The sequence below is a fragment of the Syngnathoides biaculeatus genome, chromosome 8 (assembly GCF_019802595.1).
Source record: "Syngnathoides biaculeatus isolate LvHL_M chromosome 8, ASM1980259v1, whole genome shotgun sequence".
NCBI lineage: Eukaryota > Metazoa > Chordata > Actinopteri > Syngnathiformes > Syngnathidae > Syngnathoides > Syngnathoides biaculeatus.
Window position 1 is genome coordinate 30,714,913 of NC_084647.1, and position 17,687 is coordinate 30,732,599.

Consider the following 17,687-nt stretch of genomic DNA (forward strand, 5'->3'; position numbering starts at 1 on the left):
GTTTTTGTTTCACAGAATGAAACACCACAGCTCAAGTATTGCACGATTATTTAAAATAATTGTTGCGATCCCTAGCACAGTATTTGCAACATTTGTAATGTATGTGAAGACTGCTTTACCACCCTGTAATTGGTGGTGACTTCACCATTACAGAGCAGTCTTTGTCAAAGTTTGGTACTGTTATAAGTGGTATGGGAATCACTTGAAAAAAATTGAACACATGCAATGCAATCAAATTAGAAGCATGCAACTAATCATATTCAACCATCCAATTTCTCTACCGCTAATCCTCACTCGGCTCGCAGGTACGCTGGAGTATGTTCCAGCTATATTTGGGAGCAAGGTGGAGTCCACACTGAACTGGTTGTCAGGCAATTGGAGGGTTTGCCTTTACTGTATGTCCTCTGTGATTATTTAGTTACTAGTTCACAGTGTATCCCGCCTTTCTCAAAGATACCTGGGACAGACTCCAGCACACCCACAACCCTATTGAAGATACGCGGTATGGCAGATGAATGAATGTCACACTTAAATGTTTGTCTTAACAAATTTGAATACTGAAGATAAGTAAACACAAACTGCAGTTCTTTTCCATCCATCCATTTTCTTAGCCGCTTATCCTCACAAGGGTTGTGGGGCGTGCTGGAGCCTATCCCAGCTGTCAACGGGCAGGAGGCAACATACACCCTGAACTGGTTCCCAGCCAATCGCAGGGCACATTGAGACAAACAGACGCACTCACAATCACACCTTGGGGCAATTTAGAGTGTCCAATGTTGCATGTTTTTGGAATGTGGGAGGAAATCTGAGTCCCTGGAAAAAACCCAGACGGGCACGGGGAGTACATGCAAACTTCACACAGGCGGGGCCGGGATTGAACCTGGGACCTCAGGACTGTGAGGCCAAGACTTTCCAACTGAGCCACCGTGTTGCCCTGCCGTCCTTAAATGTTTTAATTGTTAAGGGAGTGAAGAAAGGTAAGGCTACATGGCCCAGTGTGAATTGTTACTGACCCACTGTTAAGAAATAACTGTGGATTACATGGCAGCTAGGTTGAGTGTTGGCCTCACGGTTCTGATGACCAGTGTTCAAATTGCAATCCCGCCTCTTATCGGTGTGGAAAATGTTATAAAGCCATTTCAAAAGCTTTGGGACTCCAGCAAACCACAGTGAGAGCCATTATCCCCCAAATGACGAAAGCAGTAGTGAACTTTCGTAGGAGTGGCTGGTCGACAAAAATGCAGCGACAACTCATCCAACCAGTCACAAAAGACCCCACTCCAACATCAAAAGAACTGGAGGCCTCACTTGCCTCAGTTAAACTCAGTGTTCATGGCCGCACAATAGGAAAGAGATGGGGCATAAATGGCCCGAATGGCAGAACTCCCAAGACGAAAACCATTGTTGACCAAAAATAACATCTCGTCTCCATTTTGCCTGAAGTCTTCATGATTATCCCCAAGACTTTTATGAAAATACTCAAACAAAAGATGAATTTTGGTGTGTGTCCCATTATATCATACCAAAGTAAAATGTGGTGGTAGTGTGATGGTCTTCAGCTGCTTTCGGTTCCATGTCCTGGAAAACTTGCTGTGATAAATGGAATTATGAATTCTGCTGTCTTCCAAAAAAAGTCAGAAGGAAAATGTTCAGCCTGTCTGTTCTTGACCTCAATTTGAAAAGAACTTTGGTTCTGTAGCAGGACAATTATTTTAAACACACTACAAAGCCCACTTCTTGGATGATTGAATTAAAAACAAAAAGACTAAAGTGACGTAGTCCAAGTCCTGACCTGAACCCTATTGGGATGCAGTCACATGACCTTAAAAGGTGGTTCAAGATCAAAAACTCTTCAATGTCACTGACTTACAGCAATTCTGTGAAGATGGGTGTGTCAAAATTCCTTTACAGCAGTGAAAGACTTATTGTATGTTATTGCAGCGGCTTGAATTGCAGTTGTTGCTGCTATGAGTGGCCTGACAAGTTATTAGGTTTAGATCACTTACAGGGCAATGTAGATTTGGACTTTTTTTTTCTCCCCTCACTTAATAATATATCCTGAATTTGAAAAACTGCATTTTGTCTTGCATTGACTAATATTTAAATATTGTTGATGATTGGAAACATTTAAGTGTGACAAACATGGCAAAAAATAAGAAATCAAGAAGGGGGCAAACACACAACCAACAAACTATTGGGGTTTCTTGGTTTCTTCAACTGCAAGTTATGAAGAGAAGGAAGGAAAAAAGAGAAACCCATCACAAAACACAGCCATTTGAAAAACAGTTTTCCACTACAAAATTCAAACCCTCAACTTGTGAAAGAATGAAACTTTCCGAGTGCCATCCTGGGAAAGTCCCAAGTTTTTGCTGAAGTGGACTAGTTTTATGGTCCCTTTGGAGTTGTTAGCTTTTTTAGTGATTTTCTCAACTCTGATCTAATGACAGTCAAATTGTGCATATTTGAAAGAACTTTAATGTTGAAATGTAACATCAGATCAGAATGAAATCCCGTGGGAATAGTCTAGTTCAGGGGTTGGCAACCTTTAACACTCAGAGACCCTCTAAAGAATGTATATATATCTTTACACTTGTAAAATAGCTTGTTGGTTCTGAAAGCCTGCAGTCATCCATGTTTCAGAAAATTTTATTTTATTCATTCAATGAAAAAAATCACAGAGTTCAAGGTCTCTTTCATTTCAATTTAAAGGCAGAACTTAAATGATCGATCTAGCATCATTGCCATCATCATTTGAGCTTTTGTAGCGTGAAGCGGAGCCTTGACGTAATGTAATTATAAGCGTATCACTTTAAGAGCTTGGAGTAGGTTAGAGTAAGCTCGACAAGGGGAAGAGTGAGCGCAACCGAGCAGCTTGTTGCTGGAGAGTTCATTGCCCATTGCCGATATAATACAATGGGAAAAATGAGTACTATTTCACTGAACAAGGAAAATAAATATTGAAAAAATAAGTGCCTGAATATTTATTTTACCTGCTTGTGAACCTCCACGCACAGAGTCTACAAATCAAGGCTGTAGTTACTACTAGTAATAGTAATACTAGTTTGTAGTATAAACCCTCTGCAGCCAACTTCCACCGGGTGTACCTTTGCTCTCCAGCCTTGCTTTTGCACTTCAGCCGCAAGTCCTGCATACCTCAGCCGCTTCCTCTCATACGTCTCCTCGACTGCCCCCTCCCAGGGCACTGTGAGCTCGATGATGTAGATGAAATTGAGAGAGGCCAACCAAAGCACGAGATCTGGTCGTCGGATGGTAGTTGCAATCTCAGATGGAAAGCAGAGCTTCTTGTCCAGGTATGCCAACAGTTTCCAGTCTCGTGCACTGCCCAGCTATCCGCTGTCTGGTGGCTTGTTTGTGTGGCTGGTTTGACTCTCCCACTCCTGAACAAACAGCCTTGGTTGCCGGTTGACTGATATGGGTGGGAGGGCATTCACCCTCTTCCCCTGGTTCTCCAGAAAATCAGCGCGACTTTTCAGCACATGGTTGTGCCCCCAGGTGTAACAGCCTTGAGTAAGGATGGTCATGCAAACAACCAGGATGTGCTTCAGTGTTGCAGGACTTGGGCTTAACAGGCACTTGGGATCTTTGGCATACCACTGGTTTAGGTTCATTAGAGAAGGTAAGACATCATATACAGTTCTGATGGTTAAGCTTGCCCTAAATGCCTCCATCTCCCAAAGCTCTTTCCAGGTGATCTTCCTTGCCTCCAGTCCTTCCTAGCCCAACCACTGCCGTTGCTTGGCCTGCGACACAACTTGCATGCACCTTTTTGCTTCCTCTTCCTGACGTACCTCCGAGACCACCAGCTTGCACCGCTCGGCAGTAATGGCCTTGCTCCATGCTGGTCTACTGGCCCCGAGCCAAAGGCCACTCCTCCCCTCCTGCCCTCGGCCAACGATGTCCTTGTATCTGAGTGCTGCCTTTGCCTGTTCGGTTGCAGCCAGCGGTGTCAACTTCCTCCCAGTGGCCAGGATGGGGGCAGTCTGGCCTACCACCGGATCGCTGGAATCCAGTAGCATCATTTCTAGTCTTACTTTGACGCACTTGTACTCCTCTGCCAGGCTGGAAATGGGCAGGTGTAACATCCCTTTACCGTAGAGCCCAAAGCTGCTGAGGCACCTGGGAAAGTCAAGCAATTCCTCAGAAATGAGCTGATCAGTCTCTCCAGCTTTTCTACCCTTGAGAGTGGGATCTCATTGAGGCTTAGTGGCTAAATGTGTTGAGGAAGTAACCCATACAGCAAGCACCAGAGCTTCAACTTCCCAGGAAGAGACATTAACACTTCCCGCCTGTAAAGCTTTTGTAAATGAGATGCTTGGGCCTCAAGCGGCTAAAGAAAGAGCCAAAGTCCCTCTTTGATTTGACACCATTTCCAGACATACAGTGGTCCCTCTACTTACGAAATTATTCATTTCTGGAAGTCGTTTGGAAACGTGAGTTTTTCATAGATAAATAGAAGCAAATTTTACATGCAAATAGCGTAATCTGTTACAAGCCCTCCCCCTGCCGAAAATAAGCAAAGTACGTAAGGTAAAGAATAATTTAAAGTTTGCTTCATGTACCTTTGGGATTGGGCGACAATGCGAAGAGAAGGGTGAATGACAAGCAAAAGGCATCATCGGGGACGGGGAGGAGGAGGCACCTAGAAAGGCCGAGCCACTTCCTCACGAATGAGTTGATCAGTCTCTCCAGCCTTTCCACCTTTGAGAGTGGGATCTCATAGAGGGTTAGTGGCCAAAAGAGTCGAGGAAGTAACCCATACTGCAAGCATCAGAGCGTCAACTTCCCAGGAAGCAGAGTTCTGTGGATTCTTTTCAGGCCACTGGCCACCTCCTTTCTGAACTGCTCTACCTGCTCTTTGTCCTTAAAAGAGGCATCGTACCACCAGGCTAAGCCCTTCACAGGCTTCTCGGAGACAGTTGGAATTGGTTCCTCACCAATGTAAAAACGATGGTTTGACAGTTTTCCCTTGACGATGGAGATGCTTCCAGATTTACTCGGCTTGATCTTCATGCGAGTCAACTCGATATTTTCGTGGAGCTTTTTTAACAATCATGCAGTGCAGGCCTTGGTTGTGGTAAGTGTGGTGTGGTCATCCATGTAGCCTCTGACTGGAGGCAGCCCCACCCCAGGTCTTACTTGCTGGCCACCAACCCCCAGCATGAGGCACAGAGGATGAGCTCCATGGCCAGGGTGAACAGTAGCGGGAAGCTGGTACACCCAGCAATGATTCCCACTTCCAGGTCCTGTCACATAGTGGTGTAGTGTACGTTGTTGTAACACAAAGCTGGATATCCTTGAAGTAGGCTCTAACCAAGGTTGTAAGCGCCACTGGGACCTTGAAATAGTCAAGCGCTGTCAACAGACGATTATGAGGGACTGAGCCCAAGGCGTTTGGTAGGACATCTGGTGTGTTTTTGTACAGCCTGTATGGAACTCCGTTGGGACCAGCAGCTGATGCAGCCCTTGCTCTACGCAGAATATGGATTACCTCACCCCACCTGGGTGGACTGATGTCCAGCTTGTGCTCTGGTGGATCGATTGGTGGCATATCCGATGGGAGCATAACTTATTCATGACAGTGGTCATCTGTGCAGGAATTTTTAAGATGTTCGTCCAGGATGGCTTTCGTCACGGAGAGACTTCCCCTTTTCACCTCTTCACAAATCTGAAGGGATCTTTATAGAAGCCTGATCTTGCATGCCCTTTCCTTCTATGTTTTTTCCCCCCAAAGGTTTTCACCTCTCAGTGCTGCCTGCCTACCCTGAATTTCTTCCAGTAACAGGTTTATGACCTCCCTCTCCTCTGTGGCCTTCCTCCACAACTTCTTCAGCTGCCTCCTCTCCTTGATCAGGCAATCGATCTCTTTCTGCCTCCTGGACTTTTCGGGGATAGCTGGGGCAGACAGTTTGCCTTCCACCACTCCTAATTGTTACGTATAAATGAGGTACCGCATCCTTTCCAGCTTCTTTGTGCTGGTGCTTCTGATCCCTTCTAGAATGCTGCAGAGATCCATGTTGACCTTCTTTCACAAAGCCTTCTGTCAGACCTTTGGCCATTTAATCAATGGCCTACGCCCCTGGATCTTCCTCTCTGCAGTTGGCTGTAGTTGTGGCTTGGGTCCAGGTTCTCTCCTGTGCCTTGTTCCTCCTCCACTAGGACAGGGGTGTTGACTGCAGACTGTGGTGTGTGTCCTGCTGCTGAACTTCTGCTGACTGACTCGACCTCTTCCTCAAAAAGTAGTTGTCAATACGACTTGCCCGATGTCCCTTCTTTAGGCACTATTTAATGGACTGGTGAATCTTCAGGCTCTGAGTGGAGGTAACCTTTGTTCAACCACAAACGCAGATTTGGAGCTTTAGTGTTTTCTTATTAGTTTTCTTTAGCAATGTTGTGTGGAACCCACAGAGCAGTTGTCCTGGGCCCTGCCGCCACGGGTAGGAAGCCCGAGGCGGCCCTGTTGGGGTCTATTCCCTCCTGCCAGCTGTCTTTCCATGCTGTCACAAGCAACCCGTGTGTACCAACCTTCGCCTGTTCTCCGACCAATTCGTAAACCTGACTCCTTTGACACTTCTGTCTGCTTTGATCGTTCTCCTGTGTACCGACTCCTGCCTGCCCGCTCACCTGCTCTCTTCGCCCAACGTCCCAACTACCACTGCTGCACCTGACTACCTGCCCGATCCCCGACCACGAAATAATAAACGTTTCTCCCCGAACTACCTTGCATCGTCCGAGTCCTGCATTTGGGTGCTACTCCCGTTCTGATGGGTCGTGACAGAACGAACTGGCCAAAACAGGACCCAGCAGGAAAGACCCGGCGTCGCAAGGTAGACCGTTTGCCGGAGGACCAAGCCTGTCCGATCCGGGTAGGCTCCTTGACGTCCTCCGCTTCCGTGTCTTACGCTCCACCAGCGAGGTATGAATACGTCCCGACCACGATCCGTCCGGGTCCTCATATTCTTCTGGACTCAGACTTTTTGGAGTATGAGGAGGACCGTGATTTGTATGACCGGCTGCCGGAGTACGACTCCGATTATTCTGATTATGAATCTGCTCGTCTGATCTTTCATCCCAGTCAGTTTGTTTCACCTCCCCGCGTTTCCAGCACCCGAGCGTCTTCGCCCGGTAGGTCCAAGTACACCAATCCGTATGAGGGAACCCGCTTGGCCATCTACCCGGGACCTCCGCGTGGCGGCCAGAGGAGTCGTCCAGGTCGGGCGCTCCCTTGTGCCTCCGGTGGCGCGGCAACAAAGACGCCGTCCTCGTCCTCCCACTCCTCGCCGGCAACGGTAAAACCGGCAGACCCGCACCTGGTGGCGAAGCTTCAAGCACCGAGGGAGGAGGAGCCGCCAAATCACGAGGCGTTCTGCCGCGAAATGCGGGCGGAGATAAAGCGGCACAGCGCCGAATTGGCGGCTATCACGGCCCAGGTCCGGCAAGGATTGGCGAACCAGCCAAGCTACGCTGACGTCTCAACTTCGACAGGCTCGCTGCTGACGGTTCACGCTGCAGTGGGAACGGACTCGCTACCTCGCCAAGCGCACGTGGCAGTGGGAACGGGTCCTCCACCTCGACACGTTCACGTCGCAGTTTCGACGGACTCATGCTCACGCGGCAGTTGGAACTGCCCCACTCCCGAGGCATGCCCACGTGTCAGTTTCGACTGACTCTCTGCCTACTCTCGTTCACGTCGCCGTGGAAACGGACCCACCACCGCGCCACGCCCACGTTGCTGTTTCAACGAATGCACTGCAAGGTCACGTGACAGTGGGGACCGACCCGATGCCGCCTCACGTTGCTGTCCAGGAGGTGGCGACGTCTCCACAGCCGCTTCTTGTCCGTGCCCTGGAGTACCAGTGGCGACCGGTCCGCGGTCGCTCCCCGTTCCTGCTCTGTCAGCGACCGGTCCGCAGTCGCTCCCCGTTCCTGCTCTGTCGGCGACCGATCCGCGGTCGTCCCCTGTTCCTGCTCCGACGGCGACGGGCACGTCCAAATGTTCCCGTCCAGGAGGTGGCGATGGTGCCGCCGCCTACTCTCATTGCTGTCCAGGAGGAGGTGGCACTGACGACGCCTTCTCACGTTCCTGTCCACGAGGAAGTGGGACTGACGTCGCCTTCTCACGTTCCTGTCCAGGAGGAGGTGGTACTGACGCCGCCGCCTTCTCACGTTCCTGTCCAGGAGTACCTGCAGCGACCGGTCCGCGGCCGTCCTACGCCCTTGTCTCGACGGGGACAGGAGCTGGGGAGTTCTGTGGAGCCACCCCGGAGCTGGAGAGACTTCGGGATGGCTGTGATGGTGGTGGTCATGGCTCTTGTCCTTCTCTCCATCATCCTCTTCGCTCCTGAGGGCTCCCAGCCGCTTCAGGACCTGGCCTCGTTGGTGACCAATCCACAGCTGCCTCCTGACCAAGCCTCGGTGGCGACCAGTCCCTGGTCGTCTCGCAACCACAGCGTGGGAGGTTCTCGTCCGGAGCAGTTGCCTGCCTCGGCCTGGTTCCTGCTTCGCAGTTTGGCTCCTCACAGAGGTCCTCCGCCCGAATCGCCCCGTGGGGACCCTGTTGCTTGGCGTCTGGGTCGTCCTCCTGACCTGTCCACCCGGACGCCTTGCGTTTGGTGGCCTGGATGGCCACCAGACTGGGGTTCGGGGGGGGGGGGGGCGTGCCTTCCACCGGACCCCCCTTCCGCCCACCCCTGCCTGTGTTAATTATTGTCTGTTTCTTTCGTTTAGGCACGTCTGGGAGCCGTGCCTTTAAGGGGGGTGTTACTGTCATGATCCTGCCGCTCAAGCCAAGCTGTGCGGGTGCCAGCGCGGTTGCGCTGATTGGGAGGCGCACACCTGCCTCATGCGGGCTGATTATCCGGTGTATTTATATGACCCCGATGACGACTGGTCCGGGGCCAGTTTGATGAGCTTCATGTCCCGTTCGAGTACTCCCGTATCCCTGATCGACAACCCGTGTGGACCAACCTTCGCCTGTTCTCCAACCAACCCCGTAAGCCTGACTCCTTTGACACTTCTGCCTGCTTTGATCGTTCTCCTGTGTACTGACTCCTGCTTGCCCGCTCACCTGCTACAGTATTAAATAGGATTAGATGCTATTGTCCCTCTATTCATGGATATTTCGATTCCGATGAGGTTCTGTGGGATATTCAAATAAGTGATGGCACCCTATGGGTTATCAAGTGGGCTTCCTTCCGTCATCAAGTGTTTCAACTATAAATCGTAAAAAAAGGTTTAGTCCCAAATATTATTATGATTGTTATCACAGATAATTTGAATGCACCCCTATGGGGCACAAGCCAGTGCAATATGTAGGCCGGTCCCAAGCCCTGATAAATGGAGAGGGTTGCATCAGGAAGGGCATCCAACGTAAAAGTTTGCCAAACAAATATGACCATTCATCAAAACAATTGTCGCCCGGGTTAACAACGAGGTGAAAAGACTATCAGATAAAGTGATGAGGCTGAAATTTGAAATATAGGGTCTTATGTAAAATGTGATTGGTAGGATGTGACCTAGAGTTGAAAGAGAAATTCTGAAATGAAAGAGATGAAGTAGTTCTGAACATCCCACAGAGAGAGAGAGAGAGAGTTGTGATTGGTGCAGATTAGAACGGACATGTTGGTGAAGGAAACTGGGGCGATGAAGAAGTGATGGGTAAGTACGGCATCCAGGAAAGGAACTTTGGGAGAAAGATGGTGGTGGACTTTGCAAAAAGGATGGAAGTGGCAGACGTGAACACTTTTTTTCCAGAAGAGGCAGGAACATAGAGTGACCTACAAGAACGGAGGTAGCTGTCCGCAGGTGGATTATATTTTGTGCAGACACTGTAGTCTGAAGCAGGTTACTGACAGTAAGGTAGTGGTCGGGGAGAGTGTAAATCGACAGCATACAATAGTGGTGTGTAGGATGACTCTGGTGGTGGGTAGAAAGATTAAGAAGACATAGGAAGAGCAGAGAACCATGTGGTGGACGCTGAGAAAGGAAGAATTTTGTGCAGGTTTCAGAAAGATGTTCTTCAAGGACAGAAGGAGTTCCCGGAAGACTGGACGACTACAGCCAAGGTGATCAGAGAGACAGGCAGGAGAGTACTTGGGGTCTCTTCTGGTAGGATAGGGGAGAAAGAGACTAGGTGTTTCAACCCCAAAATATGGGAAGTGATAATAGGAAAGAGACTAGCGAAGAAGAAGTGGGAGACTGAGAGGACTGAAGAGAGGCTTACAGTGAGATGCGACATAGGACAAAGGTAAATAGCGAAGGCTAAACAAGAGGCATCTGACGACATGTACACTAGGTTGGACGCAACAGAAGGAGAAAATGATCTCTACAGGTTGGTTGGACAGAGGGATAGAGATGGGAAGGATGTGCAGCAGGTAATGGTGATTAAGGATGGAGATGGAAATGTGTTGACTGGTGCCAATAGTGTGCAAAATAGGTGGAAACAATACTTTCAGAAGTTAATGAATGAAAAAAATTAATGTGAATGAAGAGTAGATGAGGCAAATGTGAAGGACCAGGAAGTGGCAATGATTAGTAAGGGGGAAGTTAGAAAGCCACTAAAGAGGATGAAAAATGGAAAGGCAATTGGTCCTGCTGACATACCCAAGGACGTATGGAAGCAGTTTGGAGAGGTGGCTGTGGAGTTTTTGACCAATTTATTCAGAATACTAGAGGGCAAAAAAATGCCTAAAGAATGGAGAAAAAGTGTGCTAGTTTCCATTTTTAAGAACAAAGGCGATTTGCAGAGCTGTGGGAACTCCAGAGGAATAAAGTTTATGAGCCACACAAAGAGTTATTGGAAAGAGTAGTGGAGGCTAGACTCAGAACAGAAGTCAGTATCTGTAAGCAACAGTATGGTTTGGTTCCTAGAAAGAGTACCATGCATTATTTGCCTTGAGAGCGTGAGTGGAAAAGTACAGAGAAGGTCAGATATGCAGTGAAAGCAGGTAGCAGGTGGAGGAACATTTAGAAACATGGAGGCATGCACTGGAAAGGATAGAAATGAAGATTAGCCGAAGTAAAACAGAATATATTTGTGAGAATAAGAAGGGTGGAGGGGAAGAGTGAGGCTCCAGGGAGAAGACTTAAAATACTTGGGGTACACGAAAACGTCATGATTTGAAATCATGCATGGCACAGAAGGTTCCCCTAAAAAAAAAAAAAAAATCATACATTGTGATTTCTGGATTTTTCTTTTTAGATTATCTCTCTCATTGTGGACATGCACATACGATGAAAATTTCAGACCCGTCCATGATTTCTAAGTAGGAGATCCTACAATATAGCAGGGTGTTCAAATACTTATTTTCTTCACTGTAGATGCAGTAAAGCCATCTTACCTCAGAAAGCAGCAATCCATGGCCGAGACACCCAGTCAGACAATAACCAAATACAACAATTGCAGGGGGAGTCACACTGCTAAAAGAGAGAAATGTCCTTCTTATGGACAGCAATGCCACAAGTGCAACAAAATGAATCACTGAAAAAGCATTCTTCCTTTCTCAGTTTCCACCACATGGTTCTTTGCTCGACCTTTGTTTTCTTAATCTTCCTACCAACCACCATCCTATGCAGTCAAGATGCACTCTTTACAGTCAGTCATATTACACCGTCTGCACTTCCTGTATTTTGGGGTTTCGTGCTTCTACCTCCGCTCTTGTGGGTCACTATATGTTCCTGCCACTTCTGGAAATAAGTGTTTACTGCAGCCATTTCCATCCTTTTTGCTAAGTCCACCACCATCTGTCCCTCAAAGTTCCTTTCCTGGATGCCGTACTTACCCATCACTTCTTTATCACCCCTGTTTCCTTCACCAATATGTCCATTACAATTTGTACCAATCACAACGCTCTCTGTCTGGGATGGTTAGATCTACTTCATCTAGTTCCTTCCAGAATTTCTCTTTCAACTCTCGGTCACATCCTACCTGTGGGGCATAGCCGCTAACCACATTACACATAACACCCTCAATATAAAATTTTAGTCTCATCACTCGATCTGATCCTCTTTTCACCTCCAAGACATTCTTAGCCTAGTCCATTTCTCTTCCCATCTACTCCTTGGTAGAATAATTTAAACCCTGCTCCTAAGCTTCTAGCCTTACTCCCTTTCCACTTACTCTTGGATGCACAATACATCAGCCTTTCTCCTAATCATTATGTCAACTAACTCCTGAGCTTTTCCTGTATAGTCCCAACATTCAAAGTCCCTAAACTCAGTTGTAGGCTCTGTGCATTCCTCTTTTTCCTCTGATGACGAATCCGTTTTCCTTCTCTTCTTTGTCTTCGACCCACAGTAGCTGAATTTCCACTGACGCCCTGCAGGTCAGCAGTGCCGGGGGCAGGCGTTGTTAACCCGGGCCATGACCGATCCGGTATGGGATTCTTTAGATGAACACTCAAATTTGTTTGGCACGGTTTTTACGCAGGACATGTTTGATCTGTATTAGCAGTAGCCATACAAAAATATACGGATTGCTTAAAGTATTTGGTCCATACACCCACACAAAAAGAAAAAAAAAAAAAGAAAATCAGGTCAATAACAGCAACCACGTCTGTGGGAATTTTTTTATTGTTATTGTTATTGTCAAGAAGAATAAACAAAGTAAATAAATAGATTTAGAAAAAGTAGTATGATTGAGTATTCGTGAAGTTAAAGCTCAACATTATCAAATAAATTAATTAATAAGCTATTCACAGTTGTTCTACATTAGATGATCATTTATCAAGCTAAAGGAAGTTAATTTTCAATGATTAAACTGGATGCTGACTGAATTATATGATGTTGTGTGATGTAGGGTTTTGGATGGAAGGGGCTAATGTCAAATATTTTTGCCATCATTACTGTGTGATTACCACTCAACCAAACTAGAATGTGCTCAGTCAGCTCCTTTGCAAGCCTCTGTCCTTGCCCTGTACTCTATTTATACACACACAAAACCACACTCCAAAAACACACACATACGCACGCACACACACACACACACACACACACACAGTTCAGCAGTCTTGACATCGCCTTGTAAACAATAGCGAACATAAACACGGAGGGCAAGTTTAAAGTTGTGCTACAGGTTCTTTCCTGACTCTGCGCTGAGAACGAAACAGCAGGAAAACCTGACTGAGAGAAGTAGAGACTCTCCCATTGGCCTGAATGAGAACGACTGGGACCTTTACTAAATCCTAGATCACCTCCAGGACATCAATCAAATCTTTCATTTATGCATCCGGGGGCCACGGATTCACACTCTGGGTGGAGCAATCGGAAAATGTGAGCATTCCAAATGTATGTATTGTGTTGTTATTATCCAGTTGGGTAAAAGGTTCCATTTTATCTCACAAACATTGATAAACTCAAAAGTTAAAATGAAATAGAGTTTCCATCCATTTTCCGTACCCTTTATCCTCACAAGGATCACGGGCGTGCTGGAGCTTAATCCAGCTATCCTCAGGCAAGAGGCAGACCCTGAACAGGTCACCAGCCAATCGCAGGGCACATATTAACAAATAACACTCACATTCACCCCTACAGCCTAATACGGAGTCTTCAATTAATCTACCCATGCATGCTTTATGGAGGAAAACCAGAATACCCGGAGAAAACCCACGCACATACGGGCAAGAACACACTCAACACAGGCGAGATCGGATTTGAACCTGAGTCCTCAGAACCGTAAGGCAGATGTGCTAACCAGTTGGCTCACCATGCCACCTAAAATATAAAATTCTGTCCAAAATAGACTAAGTAGTAATTTTAGGCAGGTTTTTTGATGAAATATTTGATTTTCATGGAGATTTGAGATATTTAATACTAAAAATGAACTTTTTTTTTTTTTTTTTCAAATATAAACTCTAGCCTGCAACATGTTCCCAAAAATCGAGGACAGGTCCATTTATACCACATTGTTACATCACTTTTTCTTTGAATCATAGTAAGGGTTTTTGGGAACTGAGGACACTAATAATCAGACAAAGAGGCTGCATGTGGCCTGTGGGAACACTTGGAATGCTCCATCAATTAATTTTAGGATTTTTTTGGGTGGTGGAAAAAATAGTCTGGTGGAAAAAAATCACAAGAATCGCTTCCTCATTATGGGAGTAACATTCTACACCACCACCGCAATAGATGAACTCCAGGAAATAGTGACCAATCATCAATGTATTATTTTCATATTGTCAACATCTTAAAGCCCAAGTGACATGTCTATAAACATTCTAAAATAGATACTGTGATGAAAAATACACAGAACATTCACTTCAATGTCTATACGAAAAAAGTCTCACTCAACATCGAAGTGGTAGCCATATTGCCTGTTACATCATCACCAGATGTCACACTGATACATTCGTCATTGAAAACACGTCGTGGCACCTGCTATGGGAGAGGAACAACAGAGATTTTCTGATTTTTCTGATGCCCCTTCTGACACCGAAGCTGTTTTCGAAGAAGAGAACATCTCACAATCGAGTGAAGTGACCGGGGCTATATTACCCTATCGTTCGAGCCATATTTAGGCTATATGTGGATCACTTTTAACGAACAACAGACTCCCTGACAGTATGTATGGCAGTATGTAGTGTAGTGTAGTCAGCCGCAAGCGACAACAACGCCATAAAGTGGCCCGGCTCGGTGCCGCAATGAGCCACCCCGGCCGAAGCCGTGATGGGCGGATGCGGTGCGCCGAAGCCGTGACCGGCAGACGTGGTACCAAAGCCGTGATTGGCGGACGTGGCGCTGACGCGGTCATCGACACATTTCGCACCACTGACTTTCATACGTGGATCTTTGTTATGTTCTGAGAGGAATACGACCCCTCCCAACTAATTTTTTTTTTCGTAGCTCCATACACACCTATCTGTCATTTGGAAACCAAGTCGGTCTCGTCCTTTGCACCTGTAATATCCAGCAATACAACGAGCTGGCATTTTGGATGATATGAAGGAACAAAGAGCTACCTTCCCGCAGGTAAAACCGGTATAAACACACGAGGCCGCCTAACCGGGCTCCTGCTGATAATGTCACTTCCTGCTTCTTCTCCAAAACATTTTCATGCCGGGAGTTACAAAAAGCCAAGTACGTCAAAATCATGTTTTGTGGTGAAAAAACGGATGGGTCCATTACGGCTGACTTTCTTTTTTTTTTTTTATTAAAAACATACTAAAAACCATGCTTTCCATGTCAGTGGACCTTTAAAGTGCAGTATAATTATAGTAATTATAGTCTTTTTACTATAATGCAGCCCTATGGGGGCACAAACCAGTGCAATCCGTAGGCCGGTCCCAAGCCCGGATAAATGCAGAGGGTTGCGTCAGGAAGGGCATCCGCCGTAAAAACTGTGCCAAACAAATATGAGCGTTCATCTAAAGAATCCCATACCGGATCGGTCGTGGCCCGGGTTAACAACGCCCGCCCCCGGCACTGCTAACCTGCAGGGCGTCGGTGGAAATTCAGCTACTGTGGGTCGAAGACAAAGAAGAGGAGGAAACCGGATCCAGCGTCAGAAGAAAAAGAGGAATGCACAGAGCCTACAACTGAGTGTAGGGACTTTGAATGTTGGGACTATGACAGGAAAAGCCCACGAGTTGGTTGACATGATGATTAGGAGAAAGGTTGATATTCTGTGCATCCAAGAGAGCAGGTGGAAAGGTAGTAAGGCTAGAAGTTTGGGGGAGCAGGGTTTAAATTATTCTACCACGGAGTAGATGGGAAGAGAAATGGAGTAGGGGTTATTTTAAAAAGAGAAGAGCTGGCTAAGAATGTTGTCAGATCGAGTAATGAGACTAAAATTTGAAATTGAGGGTGTAATGTATAATCTGGTTAGCGGCTATGCCCCACAGGTAGGATGTGACCTAGAGTGAAAGAGAAATTCTGGAAGGAACTAGATGAAGTAGTTCTGAGCATCCCAGACAGCGAGAGAGTGTGTGATTGGTGCAGATTGTAATGGACATATTGGTAAAGGAAACAGGGGCGATGAAAAAGTGATGGGTAAGTACGGCATCCAGGAAAGGAACTTTGAAGGGCAGATGGTGGTGGACTTTGCAAAAAGGATAGAGATGGCTGTAGTGAACACTTATTTCCAGAAGAGGGAGGAACATATAGTGACCTACAAGAGCGGAGGTAGAACCACGCAGGTAGATTATATTTGTGCAGACGATGTAATCTGAAGGAGGTTACTGACTGTAAAGTAGTGGTAGGGGAGAGTGTAGCTCGACAGCATAGGATGGTAGTATGTAGGATGATTCTGGTGGTGGGTAGGAAGATTAAGAAGACAAAGGTAGAGCAGAGAACCATGTGGTGGAAGCTGAGAAAGGAAGAATGATGTACGGCCTTCCGGAAAGAGGTGAGACAGGCTCTCGATGGACAACCGAAGCTCCCGGAAGACTGGACAACGACAGCCAAGGTGATCAGAGAGACAGGCAGGAGAGTACTTGGTGTGTCATCTGGTAGGAAAGGGGAGAAGGAGACTTGGTGGTGGAACCTCAAAATACAGGGAGTCATACAAGGAAAGAGATTAGCAAAGAAGAAGTGGGATACTGAGAGGACTGAGGAGAGGCGAAAGGAGTACATCGAGATGCGACGTAGGGCAAAGGTAGAGGTGGCAAAGGCTAAACAAGAGGCATATGAAGACATGTACACCAGGTTGGACATGAAAGAAGGAGAAAAGGATCTCACAGGTTGGCCAGACAGAGGGATAGAGATGGGAAGGATGTGCAGAAGGTTAGGGTGATTAAGGATAGAGATGGAAATGTGTTGACTGGTGCCGGTAGTGTGCTAAATAGATGGAAAGAATACTTTGAGAAGTTGATGAATGAAGAAAATGAGAGAGAAGGAAGAGTTGAAGAGGCAAGAGTGAAGGACCAGGAAGTGGAAATGATTACTAAGGGGGAAGTCAGAAAGGCACTACAAAGGATGAAAAATGGAAAGGCAGTTGGTCCTGATGACATACCGGTAGAGGTACGGAAGCAATTTGGAGAGATGGCTGTGGAGTTTTTGACCAACTTATTCAACAGAATACTAGCGGGCGAAAAGATGCCTGAAGAATGGAGGAAAAGTGTTCTAGTTCCCATTTTTAAGAACAAAGGGGATGTTCAGAGCTGTGGGAACTATAGAGGAATAAAGTTGATGAGCCACACAATGAAGTTATGGGAAAGAGTAGTGGAGGCTAGACTCAGGACAGAAGTAAGTATCTGCGAGCAACAGTATGGTTTCATGCCTAGAAAGAGTACCACAGATGCATTATTTGCCTTGAGGATGCTCGTGGAAAAGTACAGAGAAGGTCAGAAGGAGCTACATTGTGTCTTTGTGGATCTAGAGAAAGCCTATGACAGAGTACCAAGAGAGGAACTGTGGTACTGCATGCGTAAGTCTGGTGTGGCAGAGAAGTATGTTAAAATAGTACAGGACATGTATGATGGCAGCAGAACAATGGTGAGGTGTGCCTTAGGTGTGACAGAGGAATTTAAGGTGGAGGTGGGGACTGCATCAGGGATCAGCTCTGAGCCCCTTCCTGTTTGCAGTGGTAATGGATAGGCTGACAGATGAGGTTAGACTGGAATCCCCTTGGACCATGATGTTCGCAGATGATTTTGTCATATGCAGTGAAAGCAGGGAGCATGCAGAGGAACAATTGGAAAGATGGAGACATGCACTGGAAAGGAGAGGAATGAAGA

The 17,687-nt window shown here is 46.8% G+C and overlaps 1 protein-coding gene across 4 annotated transcripts in view; it reads left to right on the forward strand.

Annotated features, from left to right (window-relative positions):
- Positions 1 to 8,766: 8,766 nt before the first annotated feature.
- The window catches only part of LOC133505125 (kinase suppressor of Ras 1-like), a 72,240-nt gene continuing 63,319 nt past the window's right edge, over positions 8,767 to 17,687 (forward strand). For all 4 annotated transcript variants that reach the window (XM_061828085.1, XM_061828086.1, XM_061828087.1 and 1 more), the window contains exon 1: positions 8,767 to 9,010. In XM_061828085.1, the coding sequence (XP_061684069.1) occupies positions 8,861 to 9,010 (150 nt within the window). In that variant the 5' untranslated portion in view covers positions 8,767 to 8,860. The remainder of the gene's footprint in view (positions 9,011 to 17,687) is intronic.